The sequence below is a fragment of the Polyodon spathula genome, chromosome 5, assembly GCF_017654505.1.
Source record: "Polyodon spathula isolate WHYD16114869_AA chromosome 5, ASM1765450v1, whole genome shotgun sequence".
Taxonomy (NCBI): domain Eukaryota; kingdom Metazoa; phylum Chordata; class Actinopteri; order Acipenseriformes; family Polyodontidae; genus Polyodon; species Polyodon spathula.
This window is the reverse complement of record NC_054538.1, coordinates 64,957,988-64,979,752: the sequence shown is the minus strand read 5'-3', so window position 1 is coordinate 64,979,752 and position 21,765 is coordinate 64,957,988. Positions and strand designations below refer to the sequence as shown.

At 34.8% G+C, this 21,765-nt stretch overlaps 1 protein-coding gene across 1 annotated transcript; it reads left to right on the top strand.

The window, feature by feature from the left end:
* The first annotated feature begins 19,227 nt into the window (after positions 1-19,227).
* Positions 19,228-21,144, top strand: LOC121315318 (gap junction Cx32.2 protein-like). The gene is made up of 2 exons (XM_041249353.1): positions 19,228-19,312; positions 19,722-21,144. Exon 2 carries the CDS (start codon positions 19,741-19,743, stop codon positions 20,467-20,469), a length of 729 nt encoding a protein of 242 aa, XP_041105287.1. The 5' UTR covers positions 19,228-19,312; positions 19,722-19,740; the 3' UTR covers positions 20,470-21,144.
* The last annotated feature ends 621 nt before the right edge of the window (positions 21,145-21,765 follow it).

Below are 21,765 nucleotides of genomic sequence, written 5' to 3'. Positions count from 1 at the left end.
TCACTTTTGCAGTATATTTGGTATTTCTTTCTCTGAATTTTCTGTTTCAGTAATATGTGCATCACACTATCATTCCATCTGAAAAAGTCTCACTTAAATCCATCTCATCTACTATGTGCACAGCTCTTTTTTTCTGTTTTTTATGGGGTGCCATGTGTCTTTTTTCCAGATTTAACTTAAATCTTGTATTTTTTCCCACATTTCTAAGTGTTGTGAAAATAAATAAATATGTTTTTAAATGTGTACATTCAGATGTAATTTATAAATCTAATTACAAGATTTAGCATTTAGCTAAATATTTAACTAAATCTTAAACCTCTTAACTAGATTTAACATTTAGCTAAACATTTTACTGGCAAGCTAAATAGGGAGTTTGTAAGCAAATGATCTGGGAAAAAAATAAAAGATTTAAGTTAAATCTGGGGAAAAAAAGACATGTTAAAATATTAACACTTTTTAGATACAGTTGGATGTAAAACTAAAATGATCTCTCACTTTAAAACACTGTAACTAGTCATGATGTAAATCTAAAACTAATTTCCATTTTAATAAAACTATAACGTAATTAACTGGGATTAATGATTTAAATGCAACTGTCTATTTGGATATCTTTCCACTTATATGTGCAGTATCCATAGCAGCAATCATAAACCAATACAATTTCACTCAGTGCACCACAAATTGAAACCTTTACAGTGTCAAATGCTTACTCATGATTTCTAAACATTTCTGTGACATTCGCCTTTTGTTCAGCAGTATTTCAGACACGTTGCACTGGGATTCCAAAAGCAAGAGTGTTCCCAGATTACAGCATATATCATTTAGGTATACAGGTATACAAACAACTCTAATGAGCGATGAAAATAAAAATGCAAATCGCTCCCAAACGAATGTCATTAGCAGCAGATCTAAGAAAATTAAAACTATCTGGTGTCCCAGCCCAGTACTCAATTAGACCCCTTCAGACACAAATACAAAGAAAAAGCTCTTCCATTCTCTACCAAAAGACTATAATTTGGACCTTTGACATTTTGGAATAATAGAATAGATAACTACGCATGCACCATTTGTACCCTAGAACCTCTGATTATTTTAAATTATACCCTACTACGCAGCCATTAAAGTATTTTTAAATTCAGTGGGGCTGCATGCTCTGTAATGAATGCTCTCTTATTCAGTCCTATATATGTCCTACCACTAGCGTGATGTACTTACTCTTGCTGCCAAGGGCTGGACAGTCATCATTGTTCAGCTGACCTTTTAAAAACATTTGAAGCATGATGGTAAGACTCCCACTTGATTGATGTTAATTGAACTTATATATATATATATATATATCTATATATATATATATATATATATATATATAATATATATATTATATATTGTAAAACGTTCTTTACATTGTATTCTTAACATAAATGTATTCATATTTATATGGCATCACCCATAACAGAACTGGTTTGTTAGAAAAAACTACTGAAATTCACATTAATCGTAGCACATTTGAACAATGATTTATTGAAATTAGTTCAAAAGGTCAAAACGTATTGATACACAGTAGAACCTGTCATATCTGATTTAATTGGTAGCAAGAAATATTGTATCTCAGAATGTCATTATACAACATTGTAGTTACTTTATTAATGTTGGGGCATTATACAGCATACATTATGAAACACCAAAGTAAGGTACTGTGAGTATAGTATACAAAGAAAAACCATGAAAATGATTGCAAAAATAAGCACAGTAATATAATATTTGGCAATTTACAAAACAGTATTCCAAAAAGTTCTTCCTGTTCTTTCTCAAGATGACAGGGATCTGCCTGTCAATCATGGCAATGACACAGAGAGGTTGGGTAAGGGTGTGTCGTCTCTCTCTCTCTCTCTCTTTGAGTTATCGAGCGGGTCTTGGGGGTCACTCGACCAATAAGAACAACACTTTGCTGTTCCCTCTTTCTTGCTCTTTCTAGGGGAAACAACAGCGGGAGCTCTGTTTGGAAACCTGGATTACAAATCATAAAATAACACCAGTGTCTGGAGAAAGAGAGAGAGGCAAGCAAGCCCGGCATGCGGAAGACAGCCGATACTTCTTATTTTATTATGTACACGAGTAGGACGTGGTCAGTTTAGCTGGGGAATACTGGACAACGCCCTGAGTGTTGGTGAGGGATCAGCAAAGTATCTCTGAAACCCGAGCCGTACCGAGAGCAGAGGCTGAGGGATGCTGCAAGGAGCAGCACCTTTTATTTGTAGTTTTGTTCCTGTGTTTTATTTTCCTTTTTGCTTTCACCTTCTGGTTTTGGTTTATTATTCTCAGCACCTGCGAGCGCAATTGGGACTGTGAAAAGAAATATACCATTGCTGGTAATCACTCCTTGCTACCCCATTTACCATTGTTGGTATTTGGGAAAACGGCATAACTGTCCTAAATAAATCAGTGTACCTCAGATGTGTGTCAGAGAAACTTTCTGTCTCCTGTGTCCAGTGAATTCCCACACCCTCCCACATCTAGTAATAATAATTTGCTGGTTCTGTGGTACAAAAGAATGCTACTGGCAATCACACTGCACTGAGAATTTAATCCAGTTGTATGATGCTATAAACCATTATTTTGTATGTTATTTATTTAACTGGCAAAGACAAAGTCAAGTTGGATTTGCTCCAAAGGTGTCAAGCATCCTGAAGCACAGCTAAACACAACATTGCTTAGACAGTACATACAATCTTTCAGTAGTAAGTTTCAGTAATACTTTCATATAAAAAGTAATTGCATAGATTCAGTGTTGTAAGGTTCGATTTCTTCTTAAAAATAATAAGTCAGTCTTCTTCAGGTAATTTCAATCAAAAGAGTTTTAGTCATGCACAAAGCAAATCCAAAGATAGTACAGGGCACCATTTCAGCAGTACTGTAAGCAAACTTTTAGGTCTCAACAGATGGAATCTTGAGCAATGAAATACCTTTTACAAGCATATACTTGGCAAATTACTACCCACTGGGAGCGGAACTCCACCTAGAAAGACTGAAAATCTCCTACGTTCACCAATGAACAGAGTTGGCCCCCCTTTACTGGAGGTGTGTTAGTAGGCATTCTGTTTTAGCAGGTTTCTGGTTTAGAACCAGTTTTAGCTGGGTTGATTGTGGCTTGCACATATGATCAAAATTAGCTTTTTAAGCAGAAACAACTTATGAAAAAACAAGGGTCATCTGCCCGAGGTCACAACTGCTCTCTGAATCATGAAAAAACTGTATCTTATCATGATTCTCAGATGGGGAGGTATTTCGGGCTACAAAGCTACAGAGCTACAAGGTCAGGGCAACATGAGGCAGTAGATTTGAAAAGCCTTACAGTGTCTTACACTGACAAATCTACTGAAGAAATCCCTAACAAATATCATATGACAACTCTGCCATATGTGTAAAGCAGTTAATCATATAGTTCTTGGCCTTTTTAGTTTTGGGGAAACAAAACTCATTTTTGAAAGTAAATACTGTAATGTTCTTATTTCCAACTGTATTGTGAAATGATGTAAGGAATCCTAATTATCTCCATCCAACTTTAATGAATTGATCCAGCTACCATAGTTAAAAATAAGCGCTCTTTTCCTCAAAATACAATTTATTTTTTGTCTTCTCTATTTTTAAACCACATTTCATGGACACTGTACTGCAGGGATCTCCAACCCTGGTTCTGGAGAGCCCAAATCCTGCAGGTTTTCTAGATGTCTTTACACCATCAGTGGTTAAAGATCTGGAACACCTGTTAAACTTGACTAATTAAGCCAATAATTGGTGCAATTAAGTAACTGACAGATCGAATAAAATGAAAACCAGAAGACCAAGTAGCTCACCAGGGTTGGAGATCCCTGCTAAACTGTGACCTTTCAACTCTCTCAGACTTTTGTTATAGAGCCAATGTTCTGTTGTATGACAAGTTTACAGTAAAATCTACTGGCCATATTCAAATTGATGGTCATATTTTGCGCCCTGACCCACACTTGAAATATACCTGCCATGTATTAAAAGGGGGCTATTCAGATGAAGTCTAAATCTACTGCATTACTAAGGATCTAAGAGACTGTTGAGCCACATTTGTGGATGAAGAAATAAAGAGGACAACTCATAAAGACTTTGTTGATCCCATTGGGGATTGAAGAATCGTTGCAGAGAGAATTTCATAGCACAATTCACAGAACAAAGTTCTAAAACCAGATGGTAAAGGAGGCAGTGTTGAATGTTAAGTATAATCTATGTTACATTGTCCACATGAAAACTAATTGAGTAATTGAATGAGTTACATAACTTGTGAAAAGTAACTTTTATTGAACCTTGATGAGTAACTGAAAAGTTAGGTAACCTTATGATTACATGAACAGCTTTTAAACAAACTTGTTATTTGTAGACAAGTACTGTATATCTAGATGTCTAGATTATGGATTTGAAACTATTGATGATCTTTGATACATAGTACATGTTAAAGATTTATTTCTGACCTTTGAGATTTATGTTCTTTAATACATCTGTATTCTATAAACTGCTACTAATAATTGAACTTTCCTTGTGTCTAGTGTGGGTGCTCATAGTATGTACTTGAACTTCAATAATACAACATTGGAAACTAGTCAATTATTTCTCCCTTAAAATACATATGCTAAATTATTCAAATGCATTTTTAATCTTAGTTTAAAAGCAGCAAGAGATTGTGTCTCCCTTACAAATCGTGGAAGATCATTTCACAACTTTGGGGCTGAACGCTCTGCCATGTGCTTTGCTTCTCTGTATCCATGTAATACTGAATAAACCTTTGTCCTGTGATCTAAGAGAGTGACTAGGGACATATGGGGTCAGAATTTTTTTTTGATATAGGGCTATTTAATGCTTTATAAATTAGAAGCAGGACCTGAACTGCACAGGAAGCCAATGTAAGGATGCTAACACAGGGGTAATGTGTTTGTGCATCTGTGTTCTTGTCAAAACTCTGGCAGCAACACTTTGCACAAGCTGCAACTGAGATAAAACACAACTTAAAATACCAGAAAATATAACATTGCAAACATCAATCCAAGATGTATTAAAAGCATGCATCAGTCCCTCAGCATCCTGCAGCGAAAGAGAACGTCTTAGTTTAGTAATATTTCTTAAATGAAAAAATACACCTTGGTTACATTCATAATGTGTGGCTTAAATGAATGATCTGGATAACAAAATGGCACCCAAATTTCTCATTTCAGCTTTCAACTCAGATGAAAATCTACCAAATGTAAAATCAGATGGATTTATATTATTAAGTTGATTCTGTGGTTCCAAAAGCATCACCTCTCTTTTATCCGAGTTAAACATTTAAAAGTCTTTTGACATTGATTGCTTAATGTCAGCAAAACATGTAGTCAGAGAATTTTCAGCTGAGGCATCACCTGATGTCAGAGATAAATATAAATGAGTATTGCCATATTCCACTTACTGCTCTAAGCACTTAAACTGAGACGTTTTAAGGAGGACACAGAGATGTTTTGGACTCCTGTAAGCGGATTGTTCGTGCACTGGACTTGTGATATATCCAGACAACTTTGTAAATAATCAAGAAAATCACACAGACTTATTTCATTTGAAGTTTTAACGAATCAGAGCAATATTAGTATGCCTTCGGTTTATTAAATGCTTAATAATGGAGCGACACGTCGAATCCCAGCTCTCAGTTAATGAGAGTTTAACTCATTTCACAGGCATTTCTGGTCAGAGCGACCCCAACCCAGCTCCTTCTTTACTCAGTGATCTTTATGATAATAATGTATACTGCTATACTGGAATAAACAGGAACATAGAATCCTACAATAGTCTCATAAACTAATACAGAGTACAATATAACATTTTTTTTTCCAAACAGTGTGTTTTAACAATTTGTTTAGTATTTCTGCTGGCTTTATATTCTTTAAAACACAGTACAGTTAATAAACATTTTAACACTGTTGCAGTTTCACAAATGTTCAATTTGTATCCCAAAGATTAGCCTGCTTCCAGTAGTGGTGACAGTCTTGGGTCAGTTTCTGCTCAGTGAATCTGTCAAAGCCACTTTAAAAGACTGATACCTGCAAAAAACTAAAACCTGTTTAGCCAGGCTCCCATCTTTACATTCTTATTCCCACTATCAGTGAGAATACCTCAACTAAATCAAGATGGTTCTGTCTATGCGCCATGCATCTCTGCCGCATAACTTTTCACTCAAAAAAAATGTTTGCGCCTTGTGCAAGGGTTGATGGGTTTTAAGGTCACTAGTGACAGTATCACCAGCATAACAATGCAAATTTACCTTTTGTCTACTGACAATATTGCCCAAGGTTAGCATATACAAGGAAAACAAAATTGGACCAAGAAAGGAACCCTGCGGGACACCACATGTAACTTCAGATAAAAAAAAAGAGGGTTCTTCCTCAATTTTAACAAATTGAAACCTATTTGAAAGATAATGCTGAAACCAAGACATGACACAACCTGACAATCCTATTAGATTCTCAAGATCAATATCAATCAGAATGGGATGATCAATAGTGTTGAATGCTGCACTTAGATCTAAAAGAATAAGAACCAAGGGTGAGCCCATATCAGAAGATAACAGCACATAATTTATTTACTGCAAGAAATGTGTTAAGTTGGTTAGCTGATACTCTCTCTAAAACTTTGGATAAAAAGGGGAGATTAGAAACTGGCCTAAAATGTTTAAAAACTATTGGATCCATAGCAGGTTTCTTAAGCAATTTTTTTACTACAGCAATCTTATGGGAGTCTGGAAAAATACTAGATGCAAGGGAACTATTGATAATACTTAAAACTGTAGTATTAATCATAGTGAATACTTCTTTTAACAGTTTATAACTAGATTAGTTACATCTAGCTAATTAATCTTGTTCTGATGTAACAAGACCCAAGGTGGGATTTTTCTCATTGTTATTAGATGACATATCTAAATTGAATATACTATTAGATACCTGATTTTTTAGCTCAATGATTTTCTTGTTAGATGATAAGGCATTTAAAGCAGGCTGTCTCTGCAGATTTGTTAATTTAGCTATAGTCTCAAAAATAAATGAAGAATTGTCCTTATTTGTTTTTATAAGATTTGAATAGTAGGCTGATCTAGCAAAAAACAGTGCAGCGCTGTATTTTAAAACATTATATTTCCAGACGAGGTAATATACCTGTAATTTGGTTTCTTTCCATCTACATTCTAGTTTACAACACGCTTGTTTAAGCATATGTGTTGTTTCATTAAACCAAGGGGAGAATATTGTAACTCTTCAACGGATCCTAACTGAAAAAGAGCTGGAGCTCACTTATACGACTTTTTTTTTTTTTTACTTGGCATTTCAAATTTTCTTGGTCAGATATTAATCACTTATACAAGCTATATGTGTGAATTGGTGTGTTAGAGTGCATCATGATAACTTGCATCATTCATGGCTACAAATGTCATCCTCATCATTGAATTTGTCTTTATTTTATATGGTCATCTTTCCAGTTTTAAGAAAAACAGTAATTGCAAAATCTAGTAAAGCATGGATCTCTTAACTGAGACGAAAGATGTGTGGCTGTTCAAAGTTAAAACAGAGAGTGCATCTGAATGAATTATTATCAGTTTGTCAATTACATCCTTTGGAAAAAAAAAAGCAGTATTGTTAAATATACAAATGAACGGTGTTCAAATACATAAACCATTCTTCATTATTTTCAATAAAAACCTTGTAATGATGGTTCATACTTCAGATGCACAAGCATGGCTCAGAGTTTTTTTTAGTTCGAGGGAGACTAGTATGAACCAGCCCCTTATTAAGTGGTGGAAAATGTAATAAGTGAAAAAATGAAATAAAGAAAAACTTTCATTGATAAATATTGTTTTAATATAGAAAACTGCATTTCATAATATGTTTAAATGGCAGATTTGCAAGCTTCATTAAATAATGCCAGTGTATATATCTTGATAATGATATTCATTCGAGATTTAAAAAAAGATGCTAAAAATCTAAACTAGAGCTTCCCTTATAATGCCTTTTCTATATTAGAAACATTCTTCAGGAACTGCACACACAGGTTACAGTTGGCATTTTTATCTTTAGTGAATACATGTTATTAGTATAAAGAGAAAATCTTTGGCGTATTAGTTTATTTTTATGCATTATTACAAAGGGTGAGTATATATTGACTGGCAAATGATGCCCTCATGTGGTACACACAGATAATACACATGAAATAAAAAGTGTACAACCAGATTCAATCATCTTCCTGCCAGTATATGTACATCAATAATCTTTCAATGGTAAGTAATCATTATGAACCTAAATAGATGGATCTATAATGGTTAAATGTTATTTCAGTCAGGACAATCTTGCGTTTAATAACCACCTTTATTATAATACAAAATATCATAGATTTCCAAAATGGGTGAAGGAAAATAAGTACCGGTAGAGTAAAAATAGTTGGAGCCCAGCCTCATCCCTTGAAACATCCTGGCGGTGCCTGCTAAGAAACAAACAATAAAATAATACATTTATGCAACCTGTTCATCCTGGTGAATACAAAATATTAGGCAGAGGAGCATCGTATACTCCCCCCTCCGGACGAGCCTGGGAGTGGGGTGGTGGTGGCTGGGGAGGAGGTGGAAATTTGAAAGCACGACAAGACTGAGTTTGTGAAATAGGGTTATATAGGTTAATGGGAACTTGCCGGTAATAGGCTTGTAGATTAACCAATGAATGTACCAGGCACTTGTACTATAGATTTCCTGCCTGAAATCCTTGCAAGCTTTATAATGTTGGGAATAGAACAAATACTTTGTATACCATATATGAATGATTCATTTAACATAATCAATATCCCACACATCATATACAGAAAGCTGCCTTGCACAAAACAGTGAGCATGCTGGACACTGAGTTATGGTTCTGAAATCAGATAACTTGCACTTGACCCCATACTGAAGGGGGTGTATCAACTCAAACCAACTACGAGAACAGTTTGTCTCTTATCTTTCATTTACAGCAATGATAACGGCTTCGTTAAGAATCAATCATACAACATGAGAGATGTGTCCTTCATTATCTGTTACTATAACTAGCTTAACACTCATTGACAAAATTAATAGAAAACGTCCAGGGAACAAAATGATCAGCAAACTAATTTGGAGAAAAGAATGCAGTGCTGAAAGAAGGAGCGCTAAAAATGATAATTGGATCCATGTGAGTTGATTTTTGATGAATCATTTTCACTTAATCTCTTCCACATTCAAGACCCGGCCACAATTCCAACACCAAGGCTTTCACAAAACCTAAAACAAATGCATGCAATTTGTAAACACATATCCAAATATTAAGTTGTTTTATTCATCTTACAGTATATATTCTTTTGTATTGTGAAAGATGTCAAATTTCCACACCATGGGCCCTATTCATAAAAGTACTTGCCGACTGCCGTTATAAAACAAATTTCGTTTAAAACTAACGAAAGCCGTCCATATTGCTATTCATAAAATGATCTGAGAATATGGGTGACTGTAGCAAATCACTTTATAAATGTCATTCAAAACGAAAAGCTGCCTCTTTTTGATTACATCATCAGCATTATTAATATACATTGGCTGCCGTTGATAGCGGTTGCAAAAAAAAAAAAAAGCACCGACAGGCAGTACTACCGAAACCCGAGTCTGCAGCTGCAGTGTCGGGTAGTCTGCAAAACCTGATTCTGATGCCGCTACCATGTCTGCCAAAAATTGAGGACATGTCATAATTTAGGAAAAAAAAAAAAAAAAAAAAAAAAAGTATTTTTCAAATAAATTTTGGTATTTTCATTTTGTTTGGCAATGCTGGTAAAACATTTCCATACGCACACATAAGATTTCAATTCTTAACTGCACGACCAATAAATAAATACATTTAAAAAAATAACCAAACAAAAAGCACTGTAGGACGTTTGAATAATACTGTAATTCTACCAATAATAAATAATAATAATAATAATAATAATAATAATAATAAAACTAAATGTTAATCTTACAAATGCTCAATTATTATTATTATTATTATTATTATTATTATTAGGGGCGAGTTTATGATTATGAATCACTGAAAGTTTCACACTGTATTGCACACTAAATGGATCGTTTTGTCCTTAAAAAAAAAAAAAAAAAAAATCTGTCGAGGCTGTTGTTAGTTTAGACTTGACTGTAGAAAGCATTTTGCTGTCGTTCACTCTTATGAATAGCAGGTTGACGCTCACGACCGATGAAAACGTTATAATAATGAAGTAATCGTTAACTTTTCTCCCAGTTCTGTGGCGGAGTGTCCCGCCCCTTTGTAGATTGGGTTATGATTTATTGTATTACTGTTTGCTGCGTGGACAAAAAACCGCCGCCATTATTTGTTGTTGTTTTAATGTTTTACAATACCTCGTGAAGATGCTTGACTGATCAGCTACTAAGTATACAATTATCTTACAGTCACGCATCTTATTAAACTTGTGCAAAATGTGACCGAGGGACAATAAGATAATTGTTAGCTAGTTAATCCCATGGTCATCAATATAAAAAACCTGCAGCTGTGGCTGCACTGCAAAGAGCGTGTTTGTGATTGGAGAACGGGTGGGGAGAGCTATAAAAAGAAGTAACAGTTGCTACGTGTGGTGGTTTTGCAACCAGCGTACTACTTGTGACTATTGTTTGTTTGTGTGGCCAATGTGCGCTTTTGTTTGTTAAACTACTCTTGTTTTGTATAAACCTTTTATTTTGTTTTATTTAAAAAAGCACTGGCTGCCGCACCCTCTCAGTTTTGCCCGCCGTTACCTGTTTGTTGTGGTTTTTGTTTCTGGTCTGATGTCACCCCGATCACAGTAACATTTTAATTACGGTATCACTTCAAATTAACACCTCTAAGATATCACATTTTTAACAGAGGCTGCCCTCGAATAAACGGCGCTCTTAATACAGACACGTAAAGGTATTTTTTTCCACCTCTGCTCAAAAAATAAAGAAACACCCAACTCTGGCTATGTGCATGTAACCACCCCTATTAGACTGCAGCTATGTAATACAAACTAATGTACACAGCCCTTAGTAAGCACATTTTATTTTTTGGTACAGTCCCGAGACAGACAACTACTTAAACAGCAAAGCAGTCCCTTGGCTTCACATCCATTTTTTTTCCCAGAGCAGAGTTCAGTGCCAACACAGCAGGGGATAAACAAGGGTTGTCTATTTACCTTGTACTCAGCTTGGATGGTAAAAACTTAAACTCAGAGGAACTTAGAGCTTTGCCGGTCACTGTAGCGCTATCTGAAAGCTGGATGAAGATAACTTCTTGCGGGTTTAGTTGTTTTGTTTTTTATTCAATTGGAATTTTAAGTGCTTACTATCTATAAGAAGATTTAAAATATTACATATAGTTCTGTATTCTGTTACATTTTAGTGATGCCTTTCACTTGAGACACTGGGTTATGCAGGTTTACAGTACCTTGCACTGAGCATGAAGCTCTTCATGCAACTCTGCATCGGTGAGCGAACCTTACTGAACAAAATGGTTCAAAAGGCTTCACTTTTTATTTAAATAATTTTCAGATGTCATTTCAGAGAATAATGGAGCTGTCTTTGTTTTAAACTTAGGACGAGCAAGCGTACTAAGCGAATAGGCTCTCGTTAACTGTCAGTAAATGTACTGTATTCAAGCCCCCAAAACACACAATAGTATAGTGCTGCAGATCAGAGCCTCTCACGCGCAGCTTCTAAAATGAATTAGATCATGTAATAAAATATAGCAGCGTTTGTAAAGTATAGTATTATTAATAAAGGCCGTCCTCGTATAATCATCGCCCTCATTTAAGGGCCGCAGTCATTTTGATCAATTTGAAATAAACGCTGCGGCACCAAATTGAAGTAATACAGAATTTGTAAGTGTTGTATCTAAACACTGCTGCCCTTTAAATTCATATTAATACATGTTATTGTAAACCAATAAAGAAATTCTGTACTGGTTTAATCATTTCTGAGACATACCTAAAGTATTCACCACTTTTTTTCTAAACAAACCACTGAGACTGTTAATTTAATAACTACTATGTGTACCTTTCTTAATTTGTAACAACTCCAGTTTGTTTCCACTGTGTAAAGTGGTACAAACTGAAAACAGAAAAAGGTTTGTGTGTCCCATTTCCATTCTGCTTTAAAAACTTTTTTTTTTTTTTTTTAACCCACCCAGATGTCTCACAAAATCTGTATTTATAGGTGAAATGTATAAAGCATTTTGGCACATTTGAATAATTATTTATAAACATGCCATGTATAATTAAAAGTATTGGAGTAAGTCAGGAACAGAATGGCTTCTTGTTATTTTTAATCTCAGAGACTCTGTGAGTGGATGTCAAAACAATGTGGAAATCATTTATTAATGTACTTACATTACAGGAAACAGATTGTTAATTAATTATTCTAATTAAAACATGTTTCTACGGAAACTGGACTACTCACACAGCAGACCAACATCCTGAACAATGTTGATGCATCATTTCATTAATTAACAATATCTAATGAAGATATAGTAACATAACGAATATGCAAATACGACTATTTTTTTCCCAAATAACTAATGCAAATCAGACAGCTACACAAAGGAATAGGTCATTATTTTTGTTAAATTGCAAAAAAAAAAAATACATACATGAATTCAGAAATACATTTTCGTGCATTTAAAACCACACTGAGATAGCATTTATAATTATTATTTTTTTTTAATAGTTTCTGTTTGCGCGAGCTAGGCTTGCAGTAAACCACTGTTAATTTTTATTTTGGCTGGCATTATTTATAGTTTTATGATGGTGCTAAAGAAATGTTTATTTTCATGTTTATTTTCAGCAACATCACATAACTTTCTACTGTACAGTGTATTTCCACCTTGTTTATTTGTTCCTTGTGACGAATACTAAAGGTTAGGTTTAACATATTTGTTAATGCAAAAATATTAATGAACTAGACCTTTGTTTGAAACTATAGTAAGCTCTTATTATGAACTAGGAATGCATCATGTATACTGCAGTTTGAATTCCAAATGTGTTATTAATAAAAACACTTAATTGTTGGCTTGTACTCAATGCCTCCATTTGCTAATGCATACAATATTAATTATAATCTGTCTGAGGAGCACAGTTAATATACTATTCAATATCCATTAGTTAAAATATTACAAGGGCACAGCAAAGTTCAACAAATTATGTTTCAGTTTCTCCTCCCAGACTATGCTTATTGGGTAAACACACAACACAAGTTTTTGAAGGAAATGAAAAGACATACTATCCACAATGTCAATGGAATAAACATGATCTCATGGGATTGGTTTACATGCCGTTTAGAAACACTGAATGATCTCTCCATTGTCATGAAAGGATCACACATACCATGCAAAATCCTCACACTAAAGGAAGTGCGCTGCACAAACATGGTATGGCTATTGCTTGGGCAAAAGCGTTTGCTAGTGCACGAAAATGTGATTTAGAAGTTGGGTCTCATGCGTGGGCTAATGCACATCAAATAGCGAATCATGCGCCCAGCCAATCAAAGCATAGTGGGGGGGAGTAAGGTTACGGCCAATAAGGATTCAACATTTCCTTTAAGAGGACCTGTGCATTTGCGATAGCCAACGGAGGGTATTTTGAAACCAAAAATAAAAGAAGGAAGACGACACAAGCGCCTTAAGCAAGGCTATATTTTATTTAGTAATCTATAAGCAAAGTTAAGTTACATAAATATTATTCATTCTGTTTACCTTGCTGAGCAGGCAAGTGAGCAACAGTGGTGCAAAAAATTTAGAATCAGGAGTTTTCCTTAAGAAAGGCATGTATAGCTCACCTTTGAACCTTGAGCACCGTCGCTGACTATTATAAATGGTTTCCTGTGAAAAAATATATGGACAGTACACATTTGTGTCTTATACAACAGTAACCAAGTCCACATTTTTTTATTGGTCCACATACGTACCTCTGAACCCGTCTAAAAGGCTTTCTCTGACCTGCCTTGCACTTTCAGCGTCCAACGCTTGTGCTTCAAGTTCAGCATCTGCTTCCTTCAAACCCTGTAATCATTCCTCTGTAAGTTCAACATCCATTACGGATATTATGGAAATATGCCATACTTCTAATTACTATTAGTCATCTAATTTATTGTATATATATAAGCCAGTCCATATGCTATGCCATAATTCTGTCATTACAACATACAGTCTTTTCATTTTAATTTAAAGTAGGAGGCTAGAAATCATAAGTAGAAGGCAGGGGGTATTTCGAACATTGTTTATTTTACAGTTTCAGAAGTTTGTTTCTGTTGCAATTTCTGTAAACATTAATGCGATTTCTACAGTAAGTTGTATTTTTTCTTGTGTTTTTAATATTTTTTAAATTCTGTTAACTGTTGCTTGATTAAAATAAATACCAATAACAATAAATAATTTATTGGCATTTACTTGAACAACACAGTTTGAAAGTAAAAGTACAGTACATAAATATCAAGTAATATGTATATGAAATGGAAACAAATGGAAATGAGTAATGTTGAAACAGAAAATCACTTTGGTCTACAAATTACATTTATATATACAAATGGTTTTGGATATTTCTTATTCATTTTATTAATACAGATTAGCTCAAACTGACATAAGCCTTCCCACTTCCTAAGGAGATTAGCATGAGCTGTAGGAAATCTGGAGAAGCTTTCCTTTTTGGCTGGAGGTTTCAGTCTGCCACAAAAAACTGCAATACACTGCTTACTAGCTTTAATTTGTATTAAAGTATGACCACTTACTGTAGAAATCACATTAATGTTTATGTAGGACCCTGGAAAAGGGTAAAAGTTATTAACATAGATTTTATACAATTTTCACCAGACTTTCAATATGTAATACTGTTGTATCTCAATTTTGCCTAAATGTGAAGCCACGAGAGGCACTCATCGATGAGCCAATATAGCTAGCGATGGACTAATTTTCCATAGGCTAATGCATGCAAAATACTGCTCTGGAGCCCAATAAATTTAAAGCAGATTTTCTAAGAAACAGCGTCTACAGCCAGTTTCTTCCTGTACAGTTTTCAATGCATAAACATGAAACAGTAAAAAAAAAGCCGAAAACAAATGTTTCATGGCAGCAAACAGTGGACCATACAGTGGACCACAGCATACATTCTATATGTAAGTTTATAATCTCTCACTAGTTGGCTTTTTTTGGACACCTTACTGCTAGGATTCAAGCTCGCGATGTCTGGCTAGTTACCACAGACCAGCATGATAAAATGTGGACATCATGCTTTTCAAAACTTACAGTTTGAAGTAATATATTCCCTGTGGTACCACTAGATGGCACTGCAGCTTCAATCAGCACATTTCTAAAGTTGTCTACTTTTCAGTAAGTATACCATACTTACACCAAAACAGCACTTCTTTACTCACTTTTTTCATAAACCTGTTTGTAGGTAAGTGACAATTATTTGATTGTTTAATATTCTAGACATCACAATGAACAGCACAATGAAATCATAACTATGGGACATGGTAAACCCAATGTTCTCTTTAAGACCACTGACCAAATCCTACATCCAGCCACCGACAGACCCAACTCCCGACAGACCCTCCTCTCTTACCTGTCATGATTTCTCCTCTTTCTTTCAGAACAAAATTGACAATATCTATTCTACACTGTCCCTCCACAAACCCAGTTTACTACTTGACCACCTTGACTCTCCTCCGGTTGCCCCTCCTGCCCTCTCCTCCTTCTCTCCTCTCTCCATTGTTGATGTTTCCAGCTTACTGTTGAAATCAACTACAGCCACATGCCCCCTGGACCCCTGGCCGACTAACCTTGTCAGTCTCTCTGCCTCTGATCTTGCTCCTTCCATTATACGTGCTCTCAACCTATCCCTGGACTCTGGCTCTGTTCCTGCTGCCCTTAAGCTTGCCCGAGTTACGCCAGTACTCAGAAAACTCAACCCGGCTGACATATCTAATGCATTGTTATTTTCTTTACTGTATAGCATGTATCATGCATTTCTCTTTATTTAAAGTATTATGGATTTTCTTGTTGTTACTGCATCTTGTAAAGTGCTTTGTGATGATGGTCCACTAAGAAAGGCGCTACATAAAATAAAGATTGATTAATTGATGAACAGACTGATATGAATACATGCTAAATATGTTTAAAAAAAACAACAGAATACTGATCGATTAAAATAGTGCTCAACCGTGCGTTTGAATGGTCAGTTTATCGAAAAAATTGGTTTCATAAGGATGAGTTGATATAAACAGTAAAAACCGAATCACATACACATTTTTTTTTTTCTAAAATGTACTTTAAACAGTGAATACAAGTATTTAAAAACAGGAAATGTCTTGTAATTCATATTGTATGGCAATTTACAGTAGTGCAGAATTTCAGTTATCCAATATGTATCCAGTATGGTAATTATTACAATTTCTATTTAATAATTGTATTTGGTTTCAGTATAATATAATTACAAAGTTTCTTTTTCTTTGAGTGTAAGATTTTTTTTATTTGAATTTGTTTTGTGGCACAGCTAGTTGATATAGAATAGATCCTGAAATTGCCAGCCTATTCAGTGATATAGGGTTTTTGTTTTTGTTTTTGTTTTTGATTTGTCAATTGGAGGATTGAAGCCAAGTTTTTTAATTTTTTGTTTTTTTTTAATGGAAAACGACCCAGAAGTACTTTGGCTTTGATCCCAGACGATCCCCAGGACTCTGATGTTGAAGATCTAAGTGATGACCTAGAAGATGATTAGACTATATCCCAAAACCAGAAGAAGAACTGAATGATGACCATGCTTTTGAACTTCTGAAGTATGAGGGGGCTATGTTTTCTATCCCTTCCTGTGCACCATCTTCTAGCAATACTTCATCTGTGCAATCCTTCAAGAAGAGACAGAGAAAAGGCAAACGTACCCTTGTAGCAGTCTCCACAGAGGTATCCGAAGACAAACAGACAATTCCAGCTCCAAGAAGTCACAGTTTAGGCAGAGAATTTGGAAGAAAGCTGACTAAGTTTCAGGTTCCAGACCCAGTCTTTGATGTCTTGGACTCTGTCAAGTCCCCATATCAGTTTTTCAAGATGTTCTTTACTGACCAAATGTTTGACATATCACAGAGCAGACCAACCTGTACTCTGCTTGAGAGGTGGCATCCTCAATCAGCACGAACCCTGGTAAGCTTAAAAAAATTTAGTCGTTGTTGCTTTATATGGGTGTCTTTCAGTTTCCATCCTTGGATGACTATTGGCATGCTGACTCACGTTTCTCATTAGTAGCTGTTGTTGTGCTAGTGAAAAGGTAGCGTTTGTTGCGTAGCTACATTCATTTCAATGAAAATACACAGTATAATAATAGTCCTGACCGTTTCTTTAAGATCTGACCCATTTTTGACATGTTGCACCAGCAGTGTTTCCTTATTCCAACAGCCTATAAGCAGAAGTTCCTTTGTGGTATACAAATGGACCTGAGCTGGAAATTGGCTTGACAACAAGTGAGTCAATTTGCCCAGCAATGCCTGTGGTATTAAAGCCTCTTGGTTCTGGCAAGCGATTTAAAAAAGAGGCTAAACAAAATATTGATGTCTCATGTCCATCAATCATTTTGGCCTACAATCAACACATGGGGGGCATTGACCTTTCTGATTTGCTAGTTCATCTGTACTAGAGCCCCATGAAGTCACACTGCTGGTACGTGCCCCTGTTTGGCGTCATTTTGGATCTACCCATCACCAATGCTTGGCTGATGTAAAAGAGGGACTGTGATCTTCTGAAGGACAAGCCAAATCAACTCAAAAGGTTTTGTCTATCAGTCGCCCGGACACTGAAATTAGTCAACAAAGCTGCAGCCAGGTCCAGTACAAAAACAAAAACAAATAAATCCCCCCAAAAAATAAAAAATCATCAAATGCTGTTCCCTTTGGAACCGAATCTATAGTGAAACATGTTTTCTACTCTCTAGTTCTATGAGTGGCAGTTAAAGGGTTAAATGTTTTGTAGCTTTACAGTTATTAAAGTTTAAAAAAATGCCAAAGTCCCAGAGGTTTAAGTTTGTAACCCCAGTCAAGTGTTTGCCGGTGTTCTGGACAAACAGCATGTTATATTTGATTAATATTGTGCAATAGATAAAAGCGAGCAAACACACACTATATGGCATTGAACAGTTGGGAAACTAAACATTTGTGTTGACAGACAGTTTTATAAAAATCATTTTCAAACCAGTCGGTTTTTAAAAAGCTAATGATTTCTTTAATATAAATATATATTTGTGTTTGGTCTTTGCATTGTGTAGTTATCATGGTTTTGTACTACAGTTTGAATAGAAATGTATGGCTATGGACATGGGCATGTATGGTTAGGTAAATATATAAAATATAAATGTATGGCTATATATATATGGGCATGTATGGTTATATATATTATATATATATATATATATTTCCATTATGTAGTAGTTATATAGGGTTTTTTATTTACATTATTTAATTTTATAGAGAAATATATATATATGGTACATTATATATATATTATATATATTAGGTATTTAATATATATCTATAAATTTTTAAGGTCCACGGATATTACCTGGATTTTTAATATATATATATATAGACTATATAATAATATTATTATAATATATTATAGGAAAATATATATATATATATATATATATATATATATATATATATATATATATATATATATATATATATATATATATATATATATATATGTGTGTGTGTGTGTGTGTGTCTGTCTCTCTCTCTCTCTCTCTCTCTCTCTCTCTCTCTCTCTCTCTCTCTCTCTCTCTCTATATATATATATATATATATATATATATATATATATATATATATATATATATATAACTGTAAGCTCTGAAAAATGAGACCTGGGTTCACGTTGGCGCTGAAGTGCCTTCCCAGCAATTCCTTAAAATGTATGTACGTTTTTGTAATCCAGTTATTTTCCATTGTAAGAACAGAATGTTGCTCACTTTGCAATTGAGAAAAGCTTTAAAGTAAATCTAGTCAAAACTAAAATAACTTCCAACCGAATCCACTAGATGTCAGTATTTTGAAAGCTAACATTTTATCAATTTGCAAACTGCAGTACTTGAGGATCATAACCTTTATCCACGAACACCGATAAGGCTATTCCAGCACGTGGATTATATTAATGATTAGCCCTAAAACATTCAGTAAAAAATTATAATAAGTTCTAGGGGACACCAGGGGACAAAGACAGCTGTTTCTGTAAGTGCAGGTATTGTTGTATCTTTAAAGTGATTTAATGTATATCTATTGTTTGCTTTAGTATTTCAACTTTTAAGAAACTAAAAGGATCGATTTGATCAAAAACAGGACTTTATTGGAACATTTTACAGAACTGGAGTGTGCCTCCGAACTACATCAGACACCTATCATTATCCCAGGATTACCCTTTAAATAAGTGGTTGATGCAATCAAATGGGATTTCCTGGTTCTGTAAAATGTTCTTAAATCACAGCTGTGGCTTATTAATAAATTGAATGAATCAATTAAAACTAACTTGTGCTATTAATTTGAAACTTAAAAAAGTAAATACATTCTAGTTTATTCATTGCTAAGTTTTCAATATAGCAGTAGCAACAAAATAGTATTTGTGTCTGTTTTTACTTGACAGCTAAGACAACTTTGCAAAAATGGGTGACTGGACATTTTTGGGCAGATTGCTAGATAAAGTGCAGTCCCATTCTACAGTGGTTGGAAGGATTTGGCTGACTGTACTGTTTGTCTTCAAGATTTTACTACTGGGAGCTGGGGCCGAGAAGGTCTGGGGTGATGAACAGTCTGGGTTTATCTGCAACACGGCACAACCTGGCTGCAAGACTGTCTGCTACGACCATGCTTTCCCCATCTCCCACATCCACTACTGGGTCCTTCAGATCATCTTTGTCTCAACTCCAACCTTAGTCTATCTCGGGCTTGTTTTGCATGTGATCGGAAAGGAAGTGAAACATAGACAGAAAGAGCAGAAAGAAAGTGAATATGCGGGTCTGATCATCAAGAAAACCAAGAAGTTATCAAAATATACAGATGAACAAGGGAAAGTCAGAATTCGAGGATATTTGCTGGGCAGTTACCTGGCTAATGTCACTTGCAAAATACTGTTGGACGTGGCGTTCATTGCAGGCCAGTGCTATCTTTATGGCGTCACACTTGAACCCAGGTTTCGGTGTAACACTAATCCCTGTCCTAGCATTGTAGACTGCTTCATTTCACGCCCAACTGAGAAGTCCATTTTTATTGTGTTTATGCTTGTGGTGGCCTGCTCATCCCTGGCTTTAAACCTCATTGAAATCTTGTTCCTCTGTGGGAGTAAGATTAGAGATAGCACAAAAAGTACACTCTCCACCAGATTGATGACTTGATGAACTATAAGTTTGAGCAGACTGGGGAGAAGTTGGAGAACGAGTTCAGTAAAAGTGTCGGTGGAGAGGAGCTGGAGAAGGAGCCAGGATCTGAACAAGAACAGTCCATAACAGGAGGGCCTCAGAGGGTCATCCACAGATCTGGAGGAAGCATGGAAAGTGTACGAGTAGAGGAACATTTGTTGAAGGAAAGTTAGATATATTTAAGACAATAAGGTAGCCCATGTATCTGGTTTCTCTTTTTAGAATGTGGTTTTACAACGAAAACAGAATGCACAATAAAAGAAGGATGTTAATAAAAAAAAATAAACAAAAGGCTATAGTGTTCTAAGTATCTAATTGACATCATTGCTATAACAACATTAGGATAAAATTTTAACCAGCTGTTAGCTGTTATTCATTTATTTTTTCTTTCTTCAATAAATGATAAATTACATAAATATTATGTTTATTTTTAGGCAGCATTACAAAAAAAATAATTAATAAAATATGAACGTCTTCATACTAACCCCAGGAGTAAAGTATACAGTATAAATACTGTCAATATGTGCTTTATAATTTGTGTAATAATATGTGCTAATGTGAGTTAATTACCTATGTCCTTGTGACAGCTTTGTGGTCTCTTATTCTGATTACAAAAATGTAATTATTTTCAAATTATAAAATAAAAATGGATCATGGCTTTTACTTCTGTTTCTATTTCTTTAGATTACTATAATAAGTGATATAACTTTTATCTGTAGTTTGCAACATATTTATTTCCTATTTCAACATATTTAAGTGCAGATATTCAAATGCTTCATTTACAATTCCCCCAATATACCAGTTTAGGAATTTACAGATACAGTAGTATATTATCACACATCATATGGTAAAAGTATAGCAAAGTGTAGTAAAGCCTAGCAAAAGCAAGGTAAAGCACAGGCACACATGGTAAATCATAGATAAGTATGGTAAGACATACACCAGTACACGATTGTCATTATAAAGCACTGTACATGCATAATATAAGTATGGAAAAAAGCATCATGCAAATTTACTCTGGTGAACTTTTATAACAAGATTGACTCTTGAAAGATTAAAAGGCCAAGGCCAATAGCTTTTTATTTTACAGAAGCTATTTTCTTGAAGCGGCATATAATAATTACATGCACTAAAGTATGTTAATAAAGTTATCTAGATTTCCATTCAAAAATACAAAACCAGCTTCCATACAAATTTGTGGTCTTCTGTTTTATATTATAAATGCCAGACATTTAAAATACAATGCTCAACTTCATTAGCTTAATAGTGGTA